The following is a 27,619-nucleotide window of genomic DNA, read 5'->3' on the forward strand; positions in this document are numbered from 1 at the left end:
GAAACCTTCCTTAGTTCCTAAAACAGTATATTAATAAATTGGCATTTTGATTTTTGCAGTGTGATCTTAAACGTGTTTGTACAACGTTAGAATCTGTACCTAGAAATATGGTAGGCATACTAAAGCAACTGCCACTCTGTGGGCCCTTTTGGGGAGGTTTTCAAGCCCCGTTCACTCCCATCTCTGTTTTTTGAACTTTGGCCTTACTGACTATGGAAGAACTCAAATCTGAAACTGACAAAAATTAAACCACAAAAATAAATAAAACCAGCTAAGCAATTACAGATTAATTTGCAGGAAGTAGCCAAGAAGAGGATGGAGTGATCTCATCTATACTTACAGCTTCAAATACCATCTCATGTTGATAACTTTAAGGCTTTAGGTTTCTATTAATTGTTATTCTGTTATTTCAGGTGGTTTCCATCATCTATAGATTTAGCATTATCTGGATTTTCCCCTCTACCTCCACATTTAACTTAAAGGTTTCTTGATCAGTTTGGCATATTTCTGGGAAAACCTGTTTTCCTCTAGTCCTTTAGGGATGAACTCTATCACTAGCCGAGATACTAGTTTTCGTTATCCAAAGATGTGATTCAGGAAACCAAATTCTATGCAGCGAAGCATCTGCATACCATAGTAGTCTTCCCATTGCCAACCTTCTTTGAAAACAGTGTTGAGAATGTTGTTTGTACTCCTAAGTACTTCATCTTCTGACCCAGCATTTCAAAGTCCCTCAAATGTACACCCTTGGTCTCTTCTGCAACGGATGGATGACCTTCCCCAAAATCAGTAAAAGCAGATAGTGACTGTTGAATGTGAGGAGACTAGACCTTACATCACTTAACAATATACTCCAGGAAGACAGCATACCTCTCTATGAGCCACAGCAGGGACCAAGGCTGCCTCTGAGCTCTTCCTCAGGAAGTGACCAAACATCATCCAGCAGGCAAACAGTTCATCGTGGCCTCTTGTGTGACAGGCCTAGCACACAGTCTAACAGTCTAACAGCTCTTCTTTCTGGGCCTAACAACAGCCAGTATCCTCACACTGTCTACCACTTGTGAAGCTTTATTATTTTATTTTGCACTATATTCTTATTTTTAGTTTTAAGTAATATTAAAGTACACAAGTAATATGTGAGTACAGCTTCACTTTAAAAAGCCAGACGAGCAGAAGAATGTAGGGTAAAAAAATAAAGTCTTCTTCACTTTATTCCTAACCCACTCCCACGCTCCAAAAATAAACATACAAACTTTAGAGTGGTACCACCATTCTGTGCCCTCTCAGGGTGTGTGACCCTTAATACTTGATGTGTTCACCTAGTAGTAGGCGTCAACTGAGGCTCAGTGTTCAGAGTTTTTATTGGGATTCACTATGTAGGCATGATTGATTAAATCATGGCGAGGTGAATGTGCTCAATCCCAGCCTCCCTCCCCTTCTTAGCAGTCAGAAGGTTGGGCTGATCTCATATGGCTCAAAGCGCCAAACCGCTAATCAAATGGCCAGGCGCCACCCTGAAGCTATCTACAGGTCCACCATGAGTCACCTCTTCACAAAATCAGTTGTGATCCCAGGGGCTCACAAAATACAAAGATACATCTATTACATGGGAAATTTCAAGAATTTAGTTTTCTAGGAATTAGGGAGTAAAGCCAGTCATATTCTTTACTATAGAACAATAACCAATAAAAATGAAAACCTAAGTCTATAAAAAAAAACAACAAAATATATTGTACATGAATGCTCATAGCAGCATTATTCATAATAGTCAAAAAATGGAAATAACCCAAATGTCTATTAACTAATGAATGGACAAGTAAAATACATATACATTTCTTTGAGGGGTTATCAAGACCACCCCTATATTCAATAATTCTTCAGCAGGATTCACAGGACTTTACATACAGTCATACTCATGGTTAAAATTTATTATAACAGAAGGATACAAAGCAAAATCAGCAAAGGAGAAAGATGCATGGGGCAAAGTTCAGAGGAAACCAGGCACAAGCTTCCAAGAGTCTTGTCCCAGTGGAGTCACACAGAATGAACTTAAATCCTCCAGCAATGAATTCTGACAAAATGTGTGAAATGTTTTCTACCAAGAAGCTCATTAATGAGACTCGGTGCCTAAGGTGTTTACTGGGAGCTGGTCATGTCGGCACCCTCTGCCAAGCATAGTACCAAGAGTCTAGACTCCCAGAAGGAATGAAGGTGATCAGCATAAACCACACTGCTGGTACAGTTAAGGCAGAGTAAACCATTCTTACAGTTCGGGAATGGTGGGAATCTCCCCAAGTCCAAGTTCCCACATGCCAACCAAGGGCAAACCTTGCAAGCAGGACTTTCTAAGGATAACGATCTCGGGCTTGCTATATGTTAACTCTTTTCTGCACACCATACAATGGAATATTATTCAGCAATTAAAAGGAAGGAAATACTGATACACATTACAACATGAATGAACCTGGAAAACATTATGCTAAGAGGAACAAGCCAGCAACAAAAGGCCACATATTGTATAATTCCACGTATATGGAATGCCCAGAACAGGCACATCTACAAAGAAAGAAAAGAAGTAATGATTGCCTAGGACTGGGTGGTTGGAGAGAAATGGAAGTGATTGTTAATGGGTATGGCTTTGAGGGACAGTGATAAAAATGTTCTAAAATTGATTGTAGTAATGATTGCACAGTTTTGTGAATATACTAAAAACCATTGAATTGTATCCTTTAAATGAGTGAATGGTATGGTATGTGAATTTTATCTCTACAAAGCTATTATGTAAAAAATGAATAGAAGCAGTTGTAATATTAGTATAAGTGCCTTTTGTTTTGCTTTTAGGAATAAAAATTCAAAAATATTTGTGAGCAAAACGAATAAAATTCCAAGGGAGAATGTAGGTAGCTGACATATTATTATTCTTCCTGGTTGAACTTAAAGGAATCTTCAGTTTATTATAGAATTTTTACTGGTAAAATTCACATTCCCAATTATTGATTCAGCTGTTTATTTTAAGGAATGTGTGTCACAACAGCTAATTGACAGGAGTTACATCTGGGTCAAAGGAGAGAAATGCACATATATTTGTGTTAATGGTTTTTATGCATGCCTCTATCCCTTTTTTTTCCCTATAGTATATACTACTATCTAAAATCAAAGGTCCTCTTTTGGAATAAAACATTGTCCATTTAAGAAGTCCCCAGGGACTTCAGTGATGCTAAGCACGTCACTCTTCTAAACTCAAAATAAAAGTGGAAATTTGAGTTCTGAATAAGTAAAATGATCTGCTGACATTTCCAGCCCTGAATTCTCAGTCCTCTTCATTTTGTGAAGAAAGACCTAGTCGTCTTTGGTGAGGACACCGAGAAAAACTGCTGGGTGAGTTACCCTACACACCAACTTCCAGACATTCTTAGTTTCTTCCCTTTCATCCCAGAAGTACTGTATTGTTCAGTTGCTGTGCCACATCCGCAGCAGTTTTTCCTGATTCATTTTCCTGTAAAAAATTAAATTTCCCATCTTTTGTTTTTCCTAACATCCTCCACCTTCCATAACCCAGAGCCCTCTTCGTGACTCCAGATTCCCACAGCCTCTCCTCGTTCCAGTCGTTTCTCCATAGTCCAAAAATTATCCCTACCGACCGACTCTCACTTTCTTATTACCTGTCTCCCAACTATTGGCTTAACAAGATAGATTTAGAAAAAGTAACTTAAAATATGTCACTGATAGTCTTTTTAATTTTCTAATGGAAAAAGTAATACCTATTTTTAAATTACTTATCTTTAAAATAAAAATAATGTGTACACATTATAGAAAATTGATCAACATGGATTTTTTTTCCTTTTTTGATAGCACAGCAGGATCGTGTGTAAAAGGGCAATGTTAGATCTGGACTGTAAAATTGTACAGGCTCTTGTTTCTTTGGAAACTACAAAGTTAAAGTAAAGGAGGAAAGCTGTTTTCAGAAACCCATTTTCTGAAGCTGTGCACCTGGATTGGAAATGAAGATTGCTTCCTTGTGCCTTCGATTCTCCAAGACAGAGTAGGATATTTCATTCTACCTGATAGAATTTCAGAAAGCAAAGTTTCTAGTCTATGATGTTAGAGAACCAGTTATCACTCAATGAAGGGAACTGTTTTGATGCTTTATAGCTGCGCTGTGTCCTTGAGGAAAACATTACTTCTTGTTAAATTCGCAGCTGACTTTGTATCTCGACAGATGCATGGCAGGACACGGTTTTACTTTCTCAGTCTCAGCTAATCTTTACTTCCTCAGGTTTAAAAGCTTCTCAAATGGTGAAATGGCTGGCACTCTCTCTAATACTATTCAGGACAGAAAGAAAAAAATAACATTGAGATTTTATAAATCAGTTCTCACTGGTTTCATATACTTTAAGGGTATAGACTGATACATAGATGGTCTTGATAAACTTTTCCACGGGGATCCAAGCTAGGGAAAACACCTCTGAACACAACACTGCACACAGGTTTGAATCCTGGCTATAACAGGACAAAACATTGTACAAAGTTCTCTGTCCTTGCTGAGGTTTTGTCAATGGATGTTCATGAGCAAGTTACTCCAACTCTATGAACTGGATTTCTCTCATCAGGGTTATTGTGAGAATTAAAGAGGTTAACAAGTAAATATATTTAGCACAATTTCTGTCCCACAAAATATACTACCCAGAGCCTTGAAATGTAAAGGAAAATCTGGAGGAGGGGACCATGGAGTCTTTGACAGTTCAGGGTCCTAGCATACGGGGGATGATATAATGAAATAATTGCAGCGTCCCCAAAGGCAGAAGGGTTATAAAGGATAGTCTCTAAAAACCAGAGATATGTGGTGTGTTGACTTTTCTTAGATGATCTTTTTCATGATACAAGATTTCTGAAGTTAGGATACAGATTAAAATCTTACATGTACAAGGTACAGGAAAGGTAATGAGATGTCACTTCCATGAGTACCTTACCTTGCATAAGACTAGCTATCAGACATACTCCAAATACTCTTCTTGCTGGTTTAATGAATCTAAATGGATCATTTGGATTACTGAGTGTCATGCTGGGTCTCTGGTCCCGCTCCCCACATAAGAACGCAGGATATGGTGAGGCCAAAAAGGAACACCCACGGAACCATAAATAGGGGAGTCATACCACTATAGCCTCGCGCTGGCGGTTGGGTTGGAGACACAGGAAGCAGGATCCACACGATCTGCAACCTGCCGTCTGCTTCTCTATCAACCGACCCCACTTGCTAGCTGCAATCCGCCATGCTAACTTCAAACCGCTCTTGCTTGCTCAGCCACCATCTTCTTGCTAGCCCCCATTTTTCTGCTAGCGTAGCCACAGCAGTTATATTAGTGGCCAATGGCTCACTGGTTACAGCTGACGGCCAACTAGCCACAGCTGAAGGCCATCCATGTGAGGCCTGGAAACTGCACTCCTGGCTCTATCCCCACATTGAGGTAGCCAAAGCTTAAACTACATTGTGTATTTAATTATTTTCCCTCCTACTAAATAAGAGGAAGGTCAGAATACTTTTAGATTAAAAAAAAACAAATAAAACGCTTGTGTTCTACCCACAGTGTTATATTTTTGGTAGTACATTGGGCAAACTTAAGTAGCATCAATGAGGTGACAAATGCATTATGGTACAGCCTTATGATGATTTATTATGTAGCCATGAATAAAATCTTCTGAAAAAAAATCTCGGAATCCCTGAATGTCAGGATAGACCAGAATGGCATATTTCCAGTGAATAAAAAGGTCTAGTGTGAGAGGAAAACAAAAAACTTCTGTTTTTCTCCTTGTACATCTAAATTGTAGTAGAAAATAAATTTTTGAACTTATTTCACAAAATTGTCATCAGCACGAAGGCAAAAGGAAAAAATTAACAAATAAAGAGAATATTTTCTAACCCATTTGCACACACATTGAATATGAAATTAAGAATACTTTTTATGCTGCTGTTTTGAGATTAGGAAATTTTTTGTTACATTTTTTAATCAATAAAACTTTTAATAGAATGATACCTTGATGAATTACCAATTCTTTTCTATAGCTAAATATAATGTAAATTACAATTTTTGATTACTTTTTTATGGAGAGCAGTAAAACCATTTCGAATATTCTTAAATTAATTTTTATTTTCTGAAATTATTTAATCTGAAACAATTCTTTGTTTTGAAGATTTGGGCATATTTTACCCATATGTAATTTTACCATTGAAGATTTTGCCACTACAATTTCTTTTTATGACCATAATTTCTATCAAATCAAATTTTCTCAGCTCTAATTTTGCATATCTAAATTTTATCAAAAAGATTTTGTTCTTCAATTTTTAGTTAATAAAGGTTTTTCTCTTATCAGTTTGAAGTTTTGTGTTTTATTTCATTATTTCTAACCTTTTCTGGGTTAATATTTAAAGTTTTTAATGATATAAAGAGATGTGATTTTTAAAAAATGTTTATCACTAATTTTACCATGTGCAGTTTTAGGTGAAATCATTTTTATCTGATGTTATCTATACCAGTAATATTCATTTTGAATTTGATAAAATACTGACAATTTGTATTTCTTTATAGAAAATCCATGAGAAAATTATGAGCAATACATTTTTGATCGTTCAAGATACTTCCATTGTACTAGGTGGTCTAGCATTTGGCCAATCTAATTTTTCCACATACTTAGGTCAGTTTCTTGTAATGTAATAACTGTCCACACTATGGCTAATACAGGAATAAATAGTGGTATATAAAATATTCTGTATGGCCAAATGACAGTCAAAATATCCTGCTTCAGTTAAAAACTTACAATGTAAATAATCAAATTTATTTTGTATTTTAGGAACTAACTAGTTCAGTCATATTAATTTGTAAGAAAGCAAACTAAAAGAGCGTAAGCTACCATTACATCTCTCTTAAGCTAGGGAGAAAAAAGTAAAGTCCAATGTTGGCAAGCACAAAAATGTTGTAAATGGCCCTGTAGATTATTCAGTCTTTTTGGAAAGCAATATGACAATAGGCATAAAATTATATTACTTAGAAAAATATATGAGAAAGAATTAGTCCACTTCAAAGGAAGAATATTGTACAAAGATATTTACAGTCTCCTTCATAACAATGAAACTGAATAACCCAAATCATAACCATGTTTTTATAAAAATGATGGAATGCGTTCAAGAATATATACTTCTTTTTGAGCATTTACTTTTTCATAGTCAACATTCATTTATATTTTCTCACATTTACACTGCTGTTTTTTCACTCCTTTTTGTATCTCAGGCCTTCTCTCTGGAATCACTTATATTCTACATTTAGTATAGACTTTAGATTTCCTTTAGTGAAAGCTTCCTCATAGTGAAGTGTTAATTTCTTCTTTCAAAAAATATATTTTGTATTGGATACATGTCTTTTTTTAGTAACAGCTTTAAAGAGATATAATTCATATACCATAAAATTTATATTTTCAAATTTACAACTTAATGGTTGGTAGTATGTTCAGAGTTTTGCAATTTTCACAACTTTAGAACGTTTTCTTCACCCAAAAAAGGAATTCCATGCACATTAATAGTCATTCTCTGTTTTCACCTAGCCCCTGGGCAACTATCAATCAATTTTTTGTCTCTATGGATTTACATATTTTGGACATTTCATCTAAATGGAATCATATAATATGTGACCTATTGAGTATAGCTACTTTCACTTAGCATGATGTTTGCAGGTTTCATCCATGTTGTTGTATGTATCAGTACTTTACTTTTTATGGTCAAATACTCTGTTGTATAGACATCACATTTCATTCATCCATTCATCAGTTATGAACATTTGGATTGTTTCCACTTTTTGTTTATTATGAATAATGTTACTCTGAACATTTGTGTCTAAGTTTTTGTTGTGGAAATGTTTTTATTTTTCTTGGTATATACCTAAGAGTGAAATTCCTGGTTCATGTGGTAACTGTACATTTAACTTTTTGAGGAAATGTCACATTGTTTTCCAAAGTGGCTCCACCATTTTACATTCCAACCAACAAAGTATGAGGGTTCTAATTTCTCCGTATCTTCACCAAAACTTATTGTCTGTTTTTGTGATTTAGCCATCCTAGTGTGTGTGAAGCAGAATTTCATTGTAGTTTTGATATTTGTATTTCCCTAACGACTAATGATGCTCAGCATCTTTTTATGTACTTTTTGACCATTTGCTTATCTTTTTGGAGAAATATCTATTTGGATCTTTGCCCATTTTATAATTGGGTTGTCTTTTTTATGAGTTGTAAGAAAAATTAGATATATACTCATAATTTTTATATATTCTAGTTGTCTTTTATCAGATATGTATGTATTACAGTATTTTCTCTCATTCTGTGGCTTGTCTTTTCACTTATTTCATGGTATCCTTTTTAAGCACAAAAGTCTTTCATGTCAATGAAATCCAATTTTTTATTATTATTATTATTATTATTATTATTATTATTATTATTTTGCACTTGTGCTTTTAGAAAGTGTTTGTGCCTAATCCAAGGTCACAGTTACTCCTATGCATCTACCGTGTTTTCCTGAAAATAAGACCTATCCTGAAAATAAGCCTGCAGTTAAGATTGTCAGCCAGACAGACGCATTTAGTACGTTATGACAATGTTCCAGTAGAAGATGACATGACTGTATTTGAATAAATGTAGATTATTGTACATGAAAAAATAAGACATCCCCTGAAAATATGCCTCAATGTGTCTTTTGGAGCAAAAATTAATATAAGACCTGGTCTTATTTTCAGGGAAATACGGTATAAGACCCAGTCTTATTTTGGGGGAAACACAGTATGTTTTCTTCTAAGAATTTTGTTTCAACTGTTACATTTAGATCTTTCATCCATTTGCTGTTAATTGTTGTATATGTTATGAGGTAGGTGTCCAACTTTATCTTTTTTGCACATGGATATCAAATTGTCCCAACACTGTTTATTGGAAATACTATTCTTCTATTGAATTGTATTGGCTACCTTGTCAAAACTCAATTGACCATAAATGTAATGATTTATTTATGGACTCTCACTCTATTCCCTTGTTTTATATGTCTATCTTTATGCCAGTACAACTGTCTTGATTACTGTAGTTTTGTAGGAAATTTTGAAATCATGCAGCATGATTTCTAGCTCTGTGTGTGTGTGTGTGTGTAGAGAGAGAGAGATTGATCTGTGGTGTCTCTTCCTTTTCTTGTAAGGACACCATTCCTATCAGATTAGGCCCTACCCTTATGATTTCATTTAACCTTAATTACCTCCTTAAAGGAATGACTTCCTAAGTTACATTGGAAGTTAGGGTTTTAACCTTAATTTTAGAAGGTTCTGAATTTTGCTGGATTCTGTTTCCTAGATTTTTTTGTTTCATTTTTTTTAGACTTCTAAGAAATATTGGTCTGTAGTTTTCTTGTGATATCTTTGTCAGATTTTGTATCAGGGTAATACTGGCCTCATAGAATGAATTGGGAAGTGTACCCTCTTTTTTGGGGGAAGAGTTTGTGAAGAATTGGTCTTAATTCTTTAAACGTTTTGGTAAAATTTAGCAGTGAAGCATCTGGTCCTGGGCTTTTCTTCATGGAAAGTTTTTTTAAAATTATTAATTCAATCTCTTTACTTGTTCAGGTTTTCTATTTTTTCTTCAGGTAGTTTCAGTAGTTTCTATCTTTCTAGGACTTTGCCTACTTCACGTAGTTTATCTAATTTGTTGGTATACAATTGTTCATTGTATTCCCTATAGGGAAGTTATAATGTCACAAAGCACACTGTTCTGAGATTCAGTTATTTAAAAAAAAAAATTGATCCTTGGATTGTTGCAAGATTATTTGCAGAGTTCTGAAAAAATTGATCTTGACAATTTTTGTCACTGTTGTCATTGCTTTCATGGACAAGTGAAATTTTGGATGTCCTCCCTTTGTTATTCTGAAGTGATTCTGATTAATATGTACGTCTGTTATATATGCATTCCATACACTTAAAATTTTTTTAGCTAAAAATGAATTTAATAATGACGATTTTAGTACCTCGGACTCTCCAGGAGTTGGAAAGCCACACTTGACAACTCTAATCCAGGGAATTATTTTCAAAATCACAGAACTGGCTCCATAAAGACATCCCTATTTCTACTGCTGCTGCTCCTGCTGTCCACAGATCCTGCTGCTTTCAATATTGACATCATCAATGCTAGATATTGGATGTTGCTGCTAGAACCACAGCTGCTTTGGAGAAGTACCCGCTACCTGGCTGCCACCTGTTCTAGCATTGATTCCACGAAATCAATTTGATTCACTACCTCGCGTCTCAAAGTTGAGTGTAGGAGAATTCTGATAGAACTGAACTCACATATTGGTGCTCTGGCAAATAAGGGAGCCTGGGAAAGTGATTTTTAAAATTTCTGTTAGAAAACAGTATTTGTTGAAATAGTCAGAAATTGAGGATGAAGTAATGCTTTTCATTTGTTTCTTCCAGGCACTTGAGGCTTTTCCCTTTCTAGGACTTTCTTAATCTAAATTCTGAGATTGACGATTCCTTACCCACCCCGGTTAGGAACTTGGGTTCTCTCATCTTGAGAGTGTAGGCCCTTGGAAGGCCTTTAATGGAATAATTGGGGTATCAAGAGTCTCTACCTGGGGTTGGAGCGAAGCTTTTGACTGCCGTGTCCTTCGTCCTGTAAGGCCATCGAATCCAGCTTGGAGTGGGGGGTTATTTTTCTAGGTTTTGACTTTCTCTTCGATTTTAGGTAAATTTCCCATCTTTTTTAGCTCTTTCAGTTTTTTTTTAAGATTTAAGATTTATTTTATTCTGCTTGTCTTCAGAAGGATTGATTTGAATAACTAAAAATAAATGCGAAAAAAGGTTTTAAATTAGATCAAAGTTGCAATTTGGGGGTCTTTTTCTGATGAAATCAAATGGGTATTTAAAAATCCTAATTCTATCCCACAAGTATTTTAAAATATCATTTTCCAGATTATGAAAATAATGGCATACTCAAAAATGCCTTTTCTTTTCCTTATCTCCAATGATGTGGTAAGTATAGTTCTAAAGTCCTAGAAGTTCCCTCATCTGAGGGGGAGATGTTCCAAGACCCTCAGTGGATATCTGAAACCAGGGATAGCATCTAACCTGATATACTGGGGGTGCAAAAAAAATGAATACAAGTGGGCACTTTGGTCAACGTTGCTCCAGCAGTTCACCATAATCAGAAGTGTCTGGACACTGATGGTAACCACTTTGAGCACCTCTTGTAATTGCATTAGTCAAACGTGACTTGTATTCATTTTTTGTTATTGGTATATATTATTACAATTTTAATAGTTTTCCTTTCTTAAAAATGTGTACACATTTTTGGCACCCTCTGTATACGATGTTTTTCTATACATTCATATCTATGATAAAATTTAATGTATAAATTAGGCACAATAAGATATTAACAATAACGATAAGCTAGAATTACAACAGAATGATTATAACAATGAAAGTTATGTGAATGTTGTCTCAGCAAACTGGGACTTTTTTCCTTCACAGTTTGACAGAAGGTTCTTTCTTACTGTAGATCTTAGCAACCTCAGCACACAATTTTTTTTCCATCCTTTATTAAGTCAAGAACTTTCACCTTTTCACTTAATTACGATACGCCAAAGGCTTCTCTTTGGCATACCCGAATTGCCAGCAAGTTACTTGAACACAAGCACTGCAATACCACAACTGATCTAATAACTGAGACCGCTATTAAGTGACTAACGGGTGGGGAGACATGCTGGACAAAGGGGTGATTCACGCCCCAGGTGGGACAGAGTAGGACAGCACAAGATTTTACCATGCTACTCAGAACCTGTACACAATTTAAAACTTATGAGTTATGTCTGGAATTTTCCATTTCATATTTTCAAATTGTGGTTGACTGGGTAACAGAAACTGGAAAGCAAAACCCTGGATAAGGGGCCTACTATACTAATGAAAACTCTTGGGTTGATTTTCAACATTTTAAAAGTCTGGTAGATACCACATATTAAAAAAAAAATCACACAATGAAAAATTTGACTTTAGCTGGCATATTAACTTGGTGGTATGATACTGATTAACAAATACTGTAGAAGTTCTGACCGACAGCTATACGCTTTTAATAGAAATGTCATTACATGATGAGAGCAATATAATTGACAGGTACAGCCATTCAAAACATGTAGTCCATGGGGAGAAAATATTTGAAAGGTTTGCTGGTAATGAAAAATGTTGGAACTACTGTAATACCACATAGGCCACACTACCATACCCTCCGTTCATCCTTCTGCTTGCATGGTCTATGAAAAACTTGTGTTCATGTCTCATGGTTTAGGACCAACCTAAATAATTACTGTTAATTCCACGGAACATATTTCTCATGGGAACAAGTAGTTGTTCCAGATTATCCAGGCTCGTTTCATCAGAGAACAAGAATGATAAAATCCTATTTTCCTGCAAAAGATCTCAGCACTCATAAATTAACTGTATTAAAGATTGCTGGGATGGCCGGTTAGCTCAGTTGGTTAGAGCGTGGTGCTTATAACACCAAGGTTGCTGGTTCCATCTCTGCATGGACCACTGTGAGCTGTGCCCTCAAAAAAAAAAAAAAAAGACTGCTAACCAGTCTAAATGCTTCAACTTCATTCCCAGAACAAACACCTCTGTTCAAAATCTAGGCCTCAGAAATGCTTGAGTTTAATAGCTTTATAGAAATTTAAGTTTCCAAAACGTAATGAGTTGGTATTTTAAGTTAGCTTACTTCCCCAACTTGAAAAATCAGGATTAATCAATGTTTTACACTTTGCACAGGGCTTTTTGTGGGATTGGCCATTACTATCTCATTAGAACAATCACCACATACCGTTTCCCCAAAAATAAGACCTAGCCGGACAATCAGCTCTAATCCATCTTTTGGAGCAAAAATGAACATAAGACCCAGTCTTACATTAACTGTTGCTGCAAAAGATACATTAGAGCTGATTGTCCGTCTAGGTCTTATTTTCGGAGAAACGGAAAATACCCAAGTACCACCTGCAGAAACTCCTTTTGCAACCTCAACAGCAGCAAAGTCAATAAATTTTAGTCAGTTTGTTACCATAAAAGCAACCAACTTCAAGAGCCTTTTAAACTAGATAGCTTTCAGAGAAATCTGAAACTATTTTAAATATTTATGTAGACATTTTTTTTTGGCCTGAATTCACTTTTTTGTCAGTCTCAAAAGGATAACCATTGGAATATGAGAAAATTTGTCTGCAGGACAGTGTTTCTCACATTATTTCTAAGGGGTCTTTCTTTGATAAACCACAATTAAGAATTTTTTGAAGTTCCTAGATTTTAATGAGATTGTGTCGAATATCCTTTTCAAACTACACCTCAGTCCCACCACCCTCAGATTAGGATATGCCTCCCCAAGTGGTACACCTCTTAAGTACTGATAAAGTCGAGATTATAAACTGCCACTTAAAGTTAACACAAGTTGTCTTCAGAATGTTCAGCATTACCCTGTAATCTCCAGAACACCACTATTCTTTCGTTTATAAAAAGCAATGGTTGAAAAGGGATTTTGTATTCAACCAAAACTTGCTAAAATTCTACATCCAATGTGACTATTTCAATACAAAGAAAATAAAAAATAAAACCACTCCCCCTTCCGCAGCCAACAAACAGCCCATATTTTCATGGCCAACACTTTTGAGACTATATGCAAGATCATGTTGCATTGGTTTTACTCAGCAAGTTTATACTACAGTAGATGGCAGTTCTATTAGGTTGGAAAGTTTGAGGCATGTTGAGAATAACACTGATTTTACTTAATGCTAGGATCAATTCAAATGGTATAAACACACTCATCTATAAGCAAAAATTACATACCTGCCGTGTCCTTGAATCACCTTTTTAATCAGTGAAATTTAGCACCTTGCAGTTCACATCCTAATAAATCTTAAGGTACTGGGTAATTCTTCAAATATTAAGATTAGCAAAAAGTTTGGTTCCTATCACCATTATGAAAGATACATCAAAGAAAATGGAAAAGCACCGCCTATCCATATTTAATACCGACATCTTAATTTTTAATATTCCTAATCTTATGAACATAGCTGAGACTATGGAATACCAATCAACGAAATTGCTAATAAGGTTTGTTAGGATAACACCAGAGAACATGGTTAAAACAATTTGGTAAGCATATTTAACAAGGTATACAAGAGTCTATCATAGGTACCTGAGATTTTCCACCTCCACCCCTTCAACTTATCCAATCACTTAGCTTACTTCTGAATACTTAAGAACGAAGTCTTGATACTGACTAATCATCCTAATGTGTCTACAGCCCTTAACCTTGGCATATTTATTTCAACTTTGTATCAGCTGGCATTTTTAGGACCTAAAATCTGAAGTCTAGGGTCCAAAGTACCTTGGGGAAAAATAAGTGCATTCTCACTCCCCCTTCAATTCTTTGTACAAGATCTGACAATCGTCTCTAGATGTAGTGTATTTCTTAAGTCATATATATCAAGACTTGATTGAAGAGTTTGGATTTTGTTTAAAAAGTCTTTATTTATTTTTGATCAGGGAAAGGACAATTTCAATGTCAACCTGTCACCTAATCATGAATTTACAGGATTCACTGCCCTAAAGACACTGCACCTACTGACTTTGACAACATAACTTAAAATGAAAATATCCCTTCTGTTCCCTGGGGTTGTATGATGAAAGCATAAACAAAATCCCCTGCAATAGCCAACACTGGTATTTGGCTTAGGGTTAAGGTCAAGATAGCAAAACAGGAGCAAAACAAGGCCAAAAGCATTGTAACTTGATAGCCCAACAAGTACAAACATTAGAAGTTGCAGGCACCTAATAAAACAAAAGGCAGGTTCATCAGCATAAAAGTTTACACTTAGTTGAAAAGTGAGGGTCGACTATTCCACATAAAAACATGTATGCAAATCCTAGTGGGTAACATGGAATCATAGAAACACTTAAAAACCTTAAATCCAGTTAACTACACTGAATGTAAAAAACTTAGATTTACCCAGGAAATCTTCCAAAATCTAGAGCTAAAACTGCCTTTTAATGCACCAGTAAGATCTGCTGTAATGGCATAACTTGGTCACACCTAGATTTGCATTAACTTATGTAAGATTTAAAGCATACCTGTTGATTATTCCTTCCTGTATCTGAATATAGATACACTTATCGGTTTGGTTCATGCATCTAACTGCATTAAAAATGATGAAACATACTACCATGGCTTTTTCTAATAGCTCACACGTTAATATCCAGTAGTGCTTCCTAATACCCCAATACACTGTCCAGTTTGGTGCTTTCTGTGACATATGAACAGAATACAACTAATTTATTCAGCCACTACTTCAAATACTTTAATCTAACAAACTCATACCTATCCTTGTGATAACTATTTTTGATACTCTCAAACTGTAGCTCCTACCAGTTTAACAGTTTTTTCCCTGGGTGTATCTGGACATTTTTGTCAAGAGAACAATTAAAGTCATGGTATTATTATTCAAAGGTCTTTTCAGCAGACCACTGATTAAGTATTTAGCAAATCATAACGGCTTTCCAGGGACCAACACACAGCTAAATCTTTCCTATTCATTTTAAAAGGAGCTACCAAGTATGCTTTGTGCCATTTACTTTTCTTCAGAAAGTAATCCAGAAGACTCATGGTCTACTAGAAAACTTCCGCTAATCACAACACTAACATGGAGACTTTCATGGCAGTCTCCAGACATACAGAGAGGAAAGCACATTATTTCTAAGTGTGGTGAAAGCCTCAGTTAACAGGGAAATGAAGACTGAGAGCACAAAATACATCTAACAAAAATGGGGAACATGGTGACACGGTAGCTGGCTATTCATAAGGACCACAATTTCTCCCTATGGACCAATACTCCTTACAAAATAAACTGTGCCTTAATTATTGCTTATTTAAAATTACACTTTTACAGAGCTATTTAGTACCTGACGCAGAAAAACAATCACATAAGGAAGCATTTATTTGAAGTTTAACATGACATCATACAAATAAAATTTGTATAAACACAAATCCACATTGAGTCATAACACAGATAGCAAAAGACAAAGTAAAAACAAAGAAAACTAATTGGCGGCTATATACAGTTGGACACGGTTGTGTCTTGTACACTAGAAAGTCTTTTACAAAATAATCATCTTAGATCAACAGAAGACCAATCTCTTCAATGTCGTCCTGCAAGATGCGTTACTTTAGCAATCTCCTCCTAAAAACAAAAACAAAATAGCAATTAGATTTGTGCAACTCGGACAAGCTTTCAAAGGTCCACTTTCATGAATTGTTTTAAGTCCTCACTTTATTCTTTTCTTCAATAATTAAAGATCACATGCATATTCATTGGCAAAATGCATTTTGGGTAATTAATAAATTCACCCTGGAATTCCCAAATGATATTAAATCTATTTAGAAAAGAATCCGGGAATGCAATCTTCCCATATCCACAGGTTGAACTGTGCTAGATTAAGGTCTACGAGAAGCATCTCCAGTAAACCAAATAAAATGCTTTTAGAAACATGAATTTATAGACATTATACTGTAAGAAAACAAATTGCGATGTGCATATGATCTTTAATTTATATCCCAGATTTTTAAGTTGTTTTGGTTTGTAGATTTCACTATTAGCTATAAAAAGAAAAAGCAAGCATTAAATCTTAAAGAATGAACACTTAAAATGAGGCTCCACAATTGAAATACAACACTAAACAGAAGACCAAAATGATTAAGCTGTAAAAAGGCATTTATGTACTTTAACTCCTGTAAAAAACCATTTAAGTTAAGTTTAGACACTTAATCTTCAAAAAGATTAAAAAAGAAGCCAAAGTCTGAAGTTTTCCACTTTAATCTTTACGCTGGTACATGAAGTTGGAAGAGACCATACCACAGGACAGCGTTTTCTGGTGTATGCCTTGCGCTCTGCCCGCAACGTGCGACCCCCAGAGATAGACGTGGTCAGGGTGACACACGGCCTGCAATGAAGTTCCCGCTGGCGGGTACAAACAAGGTATAATGTCAGAGTTAGAAGACAACATTCGTGTTTTCCTTAAGTTGTACCCATTTCAGTACTTTACCTGTTAATAGTTCTAAAAAAGTTTAATTATTCCTCTAGACCACCTGGTACACAAAGCAAACAGAAAAACTTTTAAGTTTTTCTGTAATACTAAAGAAAGTGAGGTAAAACTTTAAAGTTAAAGATCTATAGACACTTTAGGCAAAACAGGCTTATAAAGCAATTAACAATTTAGTAAAAACAGGCTACATGATATTTTGTTTTTACTTGTTTTTCATTTGTCTATTGATCTTTAAATTAAATTAGACATTTCCACTGTGTCTTGTACTTTTATACACACCTGTTTTCTCCCCAATGTCCTCCTTTAGTATGGCTGATAATTGTTTTGGTGATTGCCACCCCCTCGAGACGCCTTGCCGTAAGTGCTCTGTTGGCCTATTTGGACAAGACAAAAAAATTACATTAAGATAGTTTTCTATGAAACGGTTTTATTACAAACGTATTTAAAAACTACTAAATATGTAAAACTTTGCAAGCCAAAATATGAAAATGATCAGATACTGTAGTAGCCATTGTAAACTAGTCATATATTCTCAAACTTTTATAATGGTGTCTACATTAGTATAATCACGCTATGGCAACAAATGCCTCAAGAATTTAACTTCCAACACTTCAATACATGGAAAACCCATACACACAAATAATTTTAGAAGGGATTAGAATTTAACAGAGTTTTAATACCACTGGTTATGAAATTAAGTTAAATATTCTTACCACTGTAGTCTGCATATCCCTGTCCATATCCATAGTTCCCATAGTTATACCCAGTATAATCATAGCCGCCATAGCCACTATAGTTTTGATCACCACCATAGGCACTATTGTAATTTCCATATCCTTGATCATAATAGTTATTAAATCCTTGGTTCCAGTTTTGGCCCTGACCTGAAACAATGCACAATGATTGTTAGGAAACAACTTCTGACCTCCAATCCTAACATAAAATGATCCGTTCCTATCTCTCTGCAAAATCTTAAAAAGATAGAATAGACGCCTATACTGCTATCTGATTGTCTAAAAAGGAGCAGAAAGTCCAATTATGCCAGTTATCAGGCTTTCTAAATTTACTGGAAAATCAAGACAAAGGTGAAGACAGGTAGACTATCTAGCTTTAAAAGGACTACTGCCCAAGAAAACTTATCACAAGGTATACCATGTAATCTTAACTACATTTAACGCTATTATTTTTCCATCAGTGATGACAGTCATGGTGGCCATTCTTTGAAGAGGTGAAACCAGTAAACTCAAACACAAAAACCCACCCACTGAGCACTTTCCATGTTGAAACAACTTAAATTTGGTTTTACTTTCTTATGGGATTATTTAGCAGTTTACAGCTTACACCAAGTTATTTTCCAAGAATTAAGTCTCACCTCGTCCACGACCCCTAGTACCACCTCGTCCACCAGCTGCAGCACCTCTTCCTCCTTTTTGTTGTTGCTGTTGCTGCCTATATACCTCTTTGGGTTGTGCAACTTTGATTTCACACTATAAACAAATTTTAAACAGCAAACAAAATTGTTACTAAAGTTCTAAAGTTAAGCCATTTTATTCTCAAACCAGATTGAGAAATCCTTTCACCAATAAAAACAAACTCAAAATTTCCGTTTAATATATAAAACAGCTTTACCTTCCCAGAACCAATTTGATGGTATCTGCTTTCTAACAATTTCTTCACTGGCTCTTCATCTGTGTATGTGATAAAACAAAATCCTCTTCTTTCATTTGTTTTTGTATCCATGGGAAGTTCAATATTTTCAATCTGCAATCAAGATGAACACTCAAGACCATCCAGTAATTTTAAGAAGCTACCAAAAGGTTTTAGACTCCCACAGAGCCTTTTCAAGCTGTCATGTTATTCTCATCAGATGACTTCTGTATAGACTACTGTTTTAATAACATCAAACTAGACTAATTTGTTTTAATGTTAAGCATTTAGAGGGGGAGAGCAAAACTTCCTTTATTATCATTACATACCCAATAGATGCCACTAGTTAGTAAGTTCAAACACTGACCACACCAAAGCACCCATGTTATGTCCAAAATAAATTAAATATTGGTTTCCATTAGCACAGAAAGAAATGATTAAAACGTGGTGACTGGAAGGAACCTGAGCAATAATTTAATACCACCTTCACCTGATATGTGAATTTTTTCTGTAAGAAGTGGACCAGGGATGAACATTACATAAACACATCAAATACAAAATATGAACAGCCACACAGCGCACCTCTCCAAATGCTCCAAAATATTCTTTAATTTGTTCTTCAGAAGTGTCTGGGCTCAATCCACCCACAAAAACCTTTTTGGGAGGTTCCTTTCCTTTTAAAGCTTTGGCCCTTTTGGGGTCTATCAATTTGCCATCCAGTTTGTGTTCCTTCAGTTCCAAAACCTGGAAGACAGATTTATTTAATCTAACAGCACTGTACAACCAACCCATGGAACAATTTGCAAAAAAAAGCACACAGAAGCAGCACAACGCAAAACACCGTTCCTACCTTATCAACACTAGCAGCATCTTTAAAAAGCACAAATCCAAATCCTCTTGATCTTCCGGTGACTGGATCTGTTTTAATTGTGCAGTCTACAACTTCCCCAAATCGAGACAAATATTCAGTCAGATCTTTCTTGCTTGTGTCCCAGCTCAAGCCTCCAATAAACATTTTACTAGAAATAAGTTATTTTTTTAAAAAGGTTAGCAGCAGCTCAAACGATTACTCCAGTTCTGGTATTATGTTTAACTATAAAATAATACGGGGAAGTTGAACCCCTATGCCCAAGTCATTTAATCCATGTTTTCAGATACATTACATCAAGACCACAAAAATCCCAAAATTCCATCGAAGCCACTTATTCAAAACAGTTAACAGCTTGCTCTCCACACTGCATAAAGCGGTTTCAACAAGGCTAACAATATATGTTAAACATTTTAGTTTACAAATCCGACTTCCTAAACGAATCTTTCACAACTTAGGTCCCTCTCTTCCTCAGCTGTCAAGCCAACGTTCCACCTAAAGAACTCATCGTCCCGCGTCCCGAGGTACTGGATACTAGCGAACACTACTGGTTTCCAAACCCAAAGCTCCACACCCTCCACGAAAACCGCGCGGGGCCGTAACAGGGACACAATGAAGAGGCGGCGGCAGCTGCAGCATGTGGCGCAGCGAGGCCGGCCCCTCCCCCTCGGCCCCACGCAGCGCTTGCGCACTCGGGACTCCGACGCCACCGCCCTCCGCTTCCAACCCGTCCGCCCTTCCCCCACCTTCCGCGGGCCTCTCGAGTCACCCCCCTCCGACTCCTACTTTCTTCTCTCCGAGCTAGGGAGGCTGATAGCACGCGGGAAATCTACTCGGGGCCAGAATGTGGGCAGCGCGCGGTACTCGAGGGACGAAGAGCGCGCACAACGCGCTGGGGGAGGGGGAGAGGGGACAAGCGTGCGGTACCCGTCATCCTGCTGATTCTTGCTTGCGTTGATCTTGGATCCCTCTGCGAATTCCTCTATGTTGCTATACTCGTTCATGTCCTCCATAGTGGCGGAGTTGTCGGCCGGGGGGTGCTGGCGCGCAGTCCGAGTCGCGGCAGCAGCGGCGGCTGAGCGTTGTATGGAGCTGGATTTAAAATGGCGGCGGAAGAGATCCGGGCGCCGCCTGCGCCCTCCCTTTATAGCTGCCCCGCCCGCCAATCGGGAGGGCGGCTGGGCGGTGACGTGGCGCTGGGCCCGGCGCGCCCCCTGCCGCGCGGAGCTGGGAGCGAGTGAAGGGAGGAGCGGGGCGAGCTGCCGCGGCGCCCGCGGCCGCCAATGGGAGAGGCTACGGGAGGCTAAAGTAGCGGGAGCGGAGGGGAACAATGGCGGCGGCACATGGGAAAGCCGGGGCGGGACCTCCATCGCGGCCCTCCGGTGAGGAGCGAGGTCGCGGGTGAGGGGGCGCGGGTTGGAATAAGAAAAGCGTCAGAAGCGAAAAACGAAGGAGCGAAAAGTCCTGGGTCAAAAATCCCGAGCAGCGCCGTCGCAGGGCCGAGTCCCTCTTGCCTGGAGAGCCTTTGTCTCTGGCGTCCGGTCCAGCCCACTCCTAGCAAAGAGCCGTCAACCCCGCCTTTTTCCGCCCTCGGTCCCCCAGTGCGGAACTGCTGCGGCGGCGGCTATCGTTTAGCACCGTGGCCGGGTAGCTCCGGAATAAGGCGGACTGCGCCCGGCACCCGCGGCGGAGGCAGCGAGCGCGCCCGCCAGTCCGCCGCGCGCACGCGTGTTTTGTCCTCGAGCTGGCTGGAACCAGCCGAACAGGAAGCGGGCGCGCGGCAGCCCCTCCGGGCAGCGGCGCGGCGCCGGCTCTTCCGCTACCGCCACAGGCGCGCGGGCCGAGAGGGCGCGGCGAGCCTCTCCGGCCGATCGGCCGGAACCCGGGCCAACGCAGTCAGGCCAGCCGGGACCCCGCACGGCCTCTCGATGGCTTAGGACGGGAGGAGGGGCGCAGGCCCGGTCAGATTACTGTAAATATGCAAAAGCGGGGGCGGTGGGCGGGGAGGGGGCTAGGTGCCGTAGACGGCAAGGGGCACTCACATCCCCGGCGCGCCACTCGCGGGGCTCCCGTCTGCACGTGCCCCGGGCCTCTCCCGCTCGCTCAACCAGTCTGCGGAGAGCGCGCTCCCGCGCACCGGGCTCCCGCGTTAGCTTCTTTGTTCCCGCCCACGCGATGCCCATTTTGACGGATCGGGTTCGCGGCCCTCTGGCGGCCAATCGGTGTTGGCGCCTTTACCTCCTCCCGCCCTCTCGGAGCCCCGCCAGTTCCGCCCCTTTCCCTGCCCACGTGGTCTCGGCCTCAGGCTCTGGGCAGCTTCCGAGTTCAGGTCCCTTGTGTGGTCGCCTTCTCCACTTTCAGGAGCGTGAAAGTGGCCTCTTCCCCTCGTGCTTCAAGCCGCACCCGGCTGCACGCTGCGAGATCCTTGCGGAGCTGTCGGAATCCCAGGACGGTGCTGGGGCGCAATCGGCACCGCCCTCCACCCGCCCTCCCAGTAGGCCGATCCCGGTGGTAGCATCCGGTAGGGAAATGGTCGTGCTTTCGGTGCCCGCTGAAGTCACCGTGATCCTGTTAGATATCGAAGGTACCACAACCCCGATTGCTTTCGTGAAGGTGAGGGGCGGAAGGGAGCAGGGAATTTGTGCTTAAAAACATAATTTAAAAGTATTGGCAGACCTTTCACCAGAGACACGAGGGGTAGGAGAGGTGGTGTGGCTCTGCGCCCGCTGTGGGATGGGAGAAAGAAGACAGGCTGCGGCGGGTTGCGGGGATGCTTTTTCTTATGGCACCATCTTCACTGTCCCCCGTCCCTGTCCTTGGTTAGATGCAGATGGTTGGGAAGGAATGGAGGTAGTGGCGAAAAAAGGCAGAGGAGGGATGGTCCGCCGCGGGAGAGGTGGACTAGGCGCTCCCCGCCCGCAGGTGCTTGGTCCGACCTGGCCAGGCGGCGGCCGCGACCTAGATCCTTGCGGCTTCTAGTCCGGCGAAACGGAAAGACTGAAGTGTCACGATGAATTTTCAGGTAGCCCTGGTTTCTTGTGCCTTGTCCTATAACCTATTATCTTTAAGAACTATAGTATAATATTAACTTGTTATACGTTAATTTATCAAAGTAATGTTACTGAAAGAGTACACTCATCTAAAAGTATGCTCAGAAGAACATTCGGTCTGTATGGATGTTTACAGTAATTATGCAAGAAAGGATTCCGGTATTAAATGCACTTTTGGGAAATGTGTACATGTTCACGTTTATTTATTGCACGGCTTCTCAGAGTCTATCTCATACACATACACACATACATGCTTTGTAAGTCTTCGAGAGAGTAGCATTTCACAAATTTACTTAAAAAATCTTTTAGCAGAGTATATCTTGGAACACCTTTTAAAGAGATGCTAAGTTACATTCTTTAACCTCCGAGCAGGAAATTGGGAATTAGTCACAGTAGATGTGTCACCTTGTAGTCCTATTTCCTGTGGAATGGTGAAAGGAAACACTGAGTACTGTATACATGCCACTTGTACACTTGATTTATCCTCAAAAACTGAGATGTGCGTATTTTACTGATAGGACACTAATGCTCTGAAAAATTGAACAATGCCTAGGATTTGAACCCAAACTGCCTGACAAAAACCTTACTCTTTCCATTATTGCACTCGATCTCGGAAATGGGAACCACAGTGCTTGTTGTGTCTTTGCTTTGCTGCTAGGTGTGTTAAATAACTCAGTTGATAAGAGAACACTTTAATCAATATGAAGTACCATAAAAGTATATGGGAACAAATTTCAGTTTACACTCTTGGTGATAGGTTTAGAATGAACCAGAAAAACTACAGTTGAGTCTTTATTTGGGGATTTGATTCAATAGTCGATGTATACTGTGAAGATTAATGTCAAAAATTGCCATTGTAATACCCTTAGGAAATCAGTCTTCTTTGGAGGCTGATTTCCACCTTTAAGTAAGTTATATGCAACCATTTTTCCTTTAGGGTTGAAACAATCCCTACTTTTTTCCATGAACACCAGAGGAAGTATAATAGTTTATGTTTAGGCGATGGAAATGAAAAATGTGTTGTGTCAATCATTAGCCTCACACTGAGCCACTCACACTATAAGAGACACGGGAACTGAGACTGTCCCAGAGAACAGAACACCCTCGTTTAATGGAATGGCAGACAGATTGCTAGCACTGGTTATGGTTTTTTGTTTCTCTCTGTCGAGAAGTTACAGTTGAATGTGTATATGATGTAGCCTATGTACGATAACACTAACAGTCTAAGATCTCTCATAGGATTCCATACAATCCTCCATGTCTGGGAAGTAGTGTTTTGTGGACAGTCTCTTGCCCTCAGTCCTTAGACTCCAGGCAACAACACACAATGGTTTTACTTACCAGTTATTAAAAGTCTTTTTCTGAGTTATAGAATTGTCAAATTTGTAGAGCAGGACGCGCTCCTAGCTGGGATTGTCTAGTGAATGTTGAAACCAGATAATTAATTTTTCCAATGAGTCAATTGATGTCTGGAGGGATGTCCTGTGTGAGGATCATCACCACTTGGGGGCAGAGCAGCAGAAGAACCCAGATTTTCTTAGATGGTCCCAGTGCACCTGAGACCTCAAAGCCACCAGCCCTGCTCCTCACTGCAGGACACATGCCCCTGGCCTTTATTTTCTTTTCTGGTACTGACTCTGATTGTCTACAGTGATGATCTCCCAACAATTTTTGGTCGTGTGTGCCGTCAACAGAACTGAAGCCGGCACTACCAATAGAATTTAGAAATTGTGTATATATATTATTGTACTGTTAAGTTATAAAATAGAATTTAAAGATGAGATTAAAATAATAAGTGTAGATGAATGTTAATACTCTTTCCTTACCTCACTGATTCATTTGCACGTCCTGGGGGGTATAGTATGTACTCCATGGAGCCACCTCTTGAATTTTGTCTTTGGTGATGTAATATTCATTTTTTGACTTTGTACATTGTATTCTAATGTTTTTAGTTTAAGCTATGAAATAATACCTTCATCAGGCCCTGTGGTTATCCTGTCAGGAACCTTCAAGTGCTGTTTCTGAGTTTGAGGGAAAATGATCTCTTGTTCCTCAAAACGCTCTAAATTTGGTGGCTTTCCTGTTGTTACATGTCAAGTTGGTACATGTAACAACAGTTGCAGTAATGTTCCATAAAGTCACTGAGAATACCATGTGAGCAAATACTGAATCATTGCCCCTAGAAAAAATACAGTTAGGTTCCTGTGAGCCTGTGGTCACAACATTTTCATCAACTGATAATACATAGCCTTGTGTTATGTGTTTTTCTGTTTACCTCATTTAATATATTATTGGTTAATTAACATTGGACTCACAGCCAATAACACTGTAACTTATCCTTAAATGAAGCTTATTTAACACGTATTTTTTCCATAAGGCATATCAAAGCTTTCTGGCACTTAAGAACACTAGATAGGGCTTCAGCGCTTTGCTTGGCCAATTTTAAACTGCAAAATCACGAACAAAAAGCACAAAATATGAAAAATATGGCACTAAATAGATTCTGAAAAAGACACTTGTTTAAAGTACGAGAGGTAAAATAGGAAAAGCATCACCTTGTGTTGGGAATATGTACATCTGGTGTTTCAAAATTTTGCCAGTCTGCACACTCACTTGTTCTTGAATTGATCGTCACATTGCAGCAAGTATTGGTGATTGGGGCTTACAAATAAATTTTAGTGAATAGAATTTGCAAATATGGAATCTGCAAGTAGTGAGGATTGACTGTATAGAGTAGTATTTACAAGGATGGTCTTGGAGACTGCAAGTCTGGATTAGCATTCTGGCTCCTCCCTATGTGATTTATGGCAAGTTAATTAACATCTCTGTGTCTCGGTAAATATTTCCTCAGTTGTACTGTGGGGATATCTACTCATAAGGCTACTATGAACATTTAATGAATGCTTAGCTCCTGAAAAAAAATTTTTTTTTTTTTTGAAGAAACAAGGTCTCAGTTCCAGTTTAATAGAAACTACAAAAGATCAAAAGTGATGCCTCACTACTGTACACATCAATTGGTCTGTCTCATAGCAAAGTTCAGGCCATTTCCTCCACAGGAATAAAGGCCTGTCTATCCCATACCACATCTGGGCTAAATCTAAGGACTTGTGTTTTAAGCATGACAGTAGTACAAGAGGTTTTGTCCCATGGCTATCCACTAGCCCAGCACTCATTTCTGCTTAGAGAAATATTCTTTGCTCTTCTGGACATCAGGCTTGATGATATCACTGCCAGGCTTCCAACCAGCTGGGCACACCTCTCCATGTTTGTCAGTGAACTGGAAGGCCTGAACTAATCTCAGAGTCTCATCCACAGAGCAGCCGACAGGGAGGTCATTTGCAGTGATCTGCCGAAGAATACCTTTATCATCAATGATAAAGAGGCCCCTGAACGAGATGCCTTCATCAGCCTTTAAGACCCCATAGTCCTGAGCAGTGGTGTGCTTGGGGTCTGACACCAAGGGAATGTTCATGGGTCCCAGTCCTCCTTGTTTCTTGGGTGTATTGATCCATGCCAGGTGACAGAAGTGAGAATCCACAGAGGCACCAATCACTTGGCAGTTGAGTTTCTTAAATTCTTCTGCCCTATCACTGAAAGCAATGATCTCCGTGGGGCACACAAAGGTAAAGTCAAGAGGGTAAAAGAAGAACACAACATATTTTCCTTTGTATTCAGATAGACTGATATCTTTGAACTGACCATCTGGCATAACAGCTGTAGCTTTGAAGTTGGGGGCAGGGTGCCCAATTTTAGCATTTCCTGAAGACATCTTGCTATCAGCAGCTCTAAGGCACCAAAACCAGTCAGGAAGAGGACCTTCTGAAAAAACTTTATAAAAGAAATAAATATACTTACATCAGTATTTCATCCACCATCCCACCAAATCTTGTCAAGTAGTAGTGGAGGTGGGGAGGCATGTTTTTCATTTATGCCTCAGGAAAACTTTTCGTGCTTGAAATAAAATCTTTGTAATAATTAAGCTTGCATTAACCAAACATAAATCTGATTAGGATATTTGTCCCTAAAACATATTTAGTGGGGCATGGTGGGTACCCTTGCCGATGAATGGCTCTTCCTATCTGCTTCTCAGACTTTAATGTTTATACAAATCAGCTAGAGAGATCTTGCTAAAATGTAGTTTCTGACACAGAAGACCTGGAATGGGACTTGATATCTAACAGGTTTTCCTTGAATTTCTAAAAGGCTCCCAGGTGGTGCCGAAGCTGTTAGTCCATAGACCACACTTGGAATAGTTAGGCTTTACAGAAATGTGTAAGCTCTGCCTATGCCTCGGCCTGTTAGTGTTGTTCTTTTCTAATGACTTGTTTGAGGTGATGAGGCAGACCAAGCGAGAGAGATGAGTTAGAGAAGGTATGACTTCATCAACACAACCAAAACCTCTCAGAAGTCAGCTACATTGATTATGGATCAGTAAAGCTTTATACAAACGAAAGCACGATAATGAAATATGTCCACTAGACACCAAAGCATTCCCCGGCTTTTGCAAATCGTCTTCCAGAACTGAACTATAAAGCAAAAGCACCCTTCTTAGAGGACAAAAAGAAGGTATATTTGTAGGAAAGCAGAATAAGAGACCTGAAAATTTCTGACAGATCTCCAAAATTCCTTTGTGGATCTCTCCAATTCCCCACTACCACCATCTTGTGTTAATTTCTAGATAATTTGTTCTAAACATTTCATTAATGTCTGTACAATAGTAGGGAGCTGTGTAATAAGCCTTAGGGTATCCTGGTAGATGGGCAGGTAATTAGTGCCTTGCTAAACCTGTTGTATTAGTTTTACACAGTTGCTATAACAAATTACCACAAACTTAATGGTTTAAAATAATACACATTTATCATCTTATAGTTCTGGAGGGTCAGACCTCTGAAATGGGTCTCACTGAACTA

General features: G+C 38.8%; 3 protein-coding genes across 14 annotated transcripts in view; 1 reads left to right on the forward strand and 2 right to left on the reverse strand.

The window, feature by feature from the left end:
- Window positions 1-14,550: 14,550 nt before the first annotated feature.
- HNRNPDL (heterogeneous nuclear ribonucleoprotein D like) lies at window positions 14,551-21,833 on the reverse strand (the record flags this gene model as incomplete). Of its 7 annotated transcripts, XR_013993831.1 has the most annotated exons (10): window positions 14,551-16,282; window positions 16,955-17,059; window positions 17,424-17,518; window positions 17,858-18,028; window positions 18,517-18,631; window positions 18,774-18,905; window positions 19,374-19,535; window positions 19,642-19,810; window positions 20,587-20,734; window positions 21,702-21,833. XR_013993831.1 is itself a non-coding variant. In XM_081056884.1 (9 exons), the coding sequence occupies 7 exons, from the start codon at window positions 20,670-20,672 to the stop codon at window positions 17,448-17,450; spliced, it is 906 nt and encodes a 301-aa protein (XP_080913010.1). In that variant the 3' UTR covers window positions 14,551-16,282; window positions 17,424-17,447. The 7 variants fall into 7 exon arrangements, 5 of the variants coding, with proteins under 5 accessions (XP_080913010.1, XP_080913009.1, XP_080913008.1 ...); XR_013993832.1 differs by lacking the exon at window positions 21,702-21,833 and having other exon boundaries at window positions 20,587-21,029; XM_081056884.1 differs by lacking the exon at window positions 16,955-17,059 and having other exon boundaries at window positions 21,702-21,825.
- The window catches only part of ENOPH1 (enolase-phosphatase 1), a 33,250-nt gene continuing 26,520 nt past the window's right edge, over window positions 20,890-27,619 (forward strand). The window contains exons 1-2 of one of the 6 annotated variants that reach the window (XM_081057630.1): window positions 20,890-21,041; window positions 22,021-22,272. In XM_081057630.1, coding sequence (XP_080913756.1) covers window positions 21,003-21,041; window positions 22,021-22,272 — 291 coding nt within the window. In that variant the 5' untranslated portion in view covers window positions 20,890-21,002. Of the gene's footprint in view, window positions 21,042-21,405; window positions 21,632-21,798; window positions 22,273-22,483; window positions 22,682-27,619 lie in introns of those variants that run through there. The other 5 variants (XM_081057633.1, XM_081057636.1, XM_081057634.1 and 2 more) reach the window with 5 other exon arrangements.
- On the reverse strand, window positions 25,653-26,519 carry LOC308501751 (peroxiredoxin-1-like). The gene has a single exon (XM_081058665.1). The coding sequence runs from the start codon at window positions 26,476-26,478 to the stop codon at window positions 25,879-25,881; it is 600 nt and encodes a 199-aa protein (XP_080914791.1). The 5' UTR covers window positions 26,479-26,519; the 3' UTR covers window positions 25,653-25,878.

The sequence above is a fragment of the Rhinolophus hipposideros genome (genome assembly GCF_964194185.1).
Source record: "Rhinolophus hipposideros genome assembly, chromosome: 1".
Classification (NCBI taxonomy): domain Eukaryota; kingdom Metazoa; phylum Chordata; class Mammalia; order Chiroptera; family Rhinolophidae; genus Rhinolophus; species Rhinolophus hipposideros.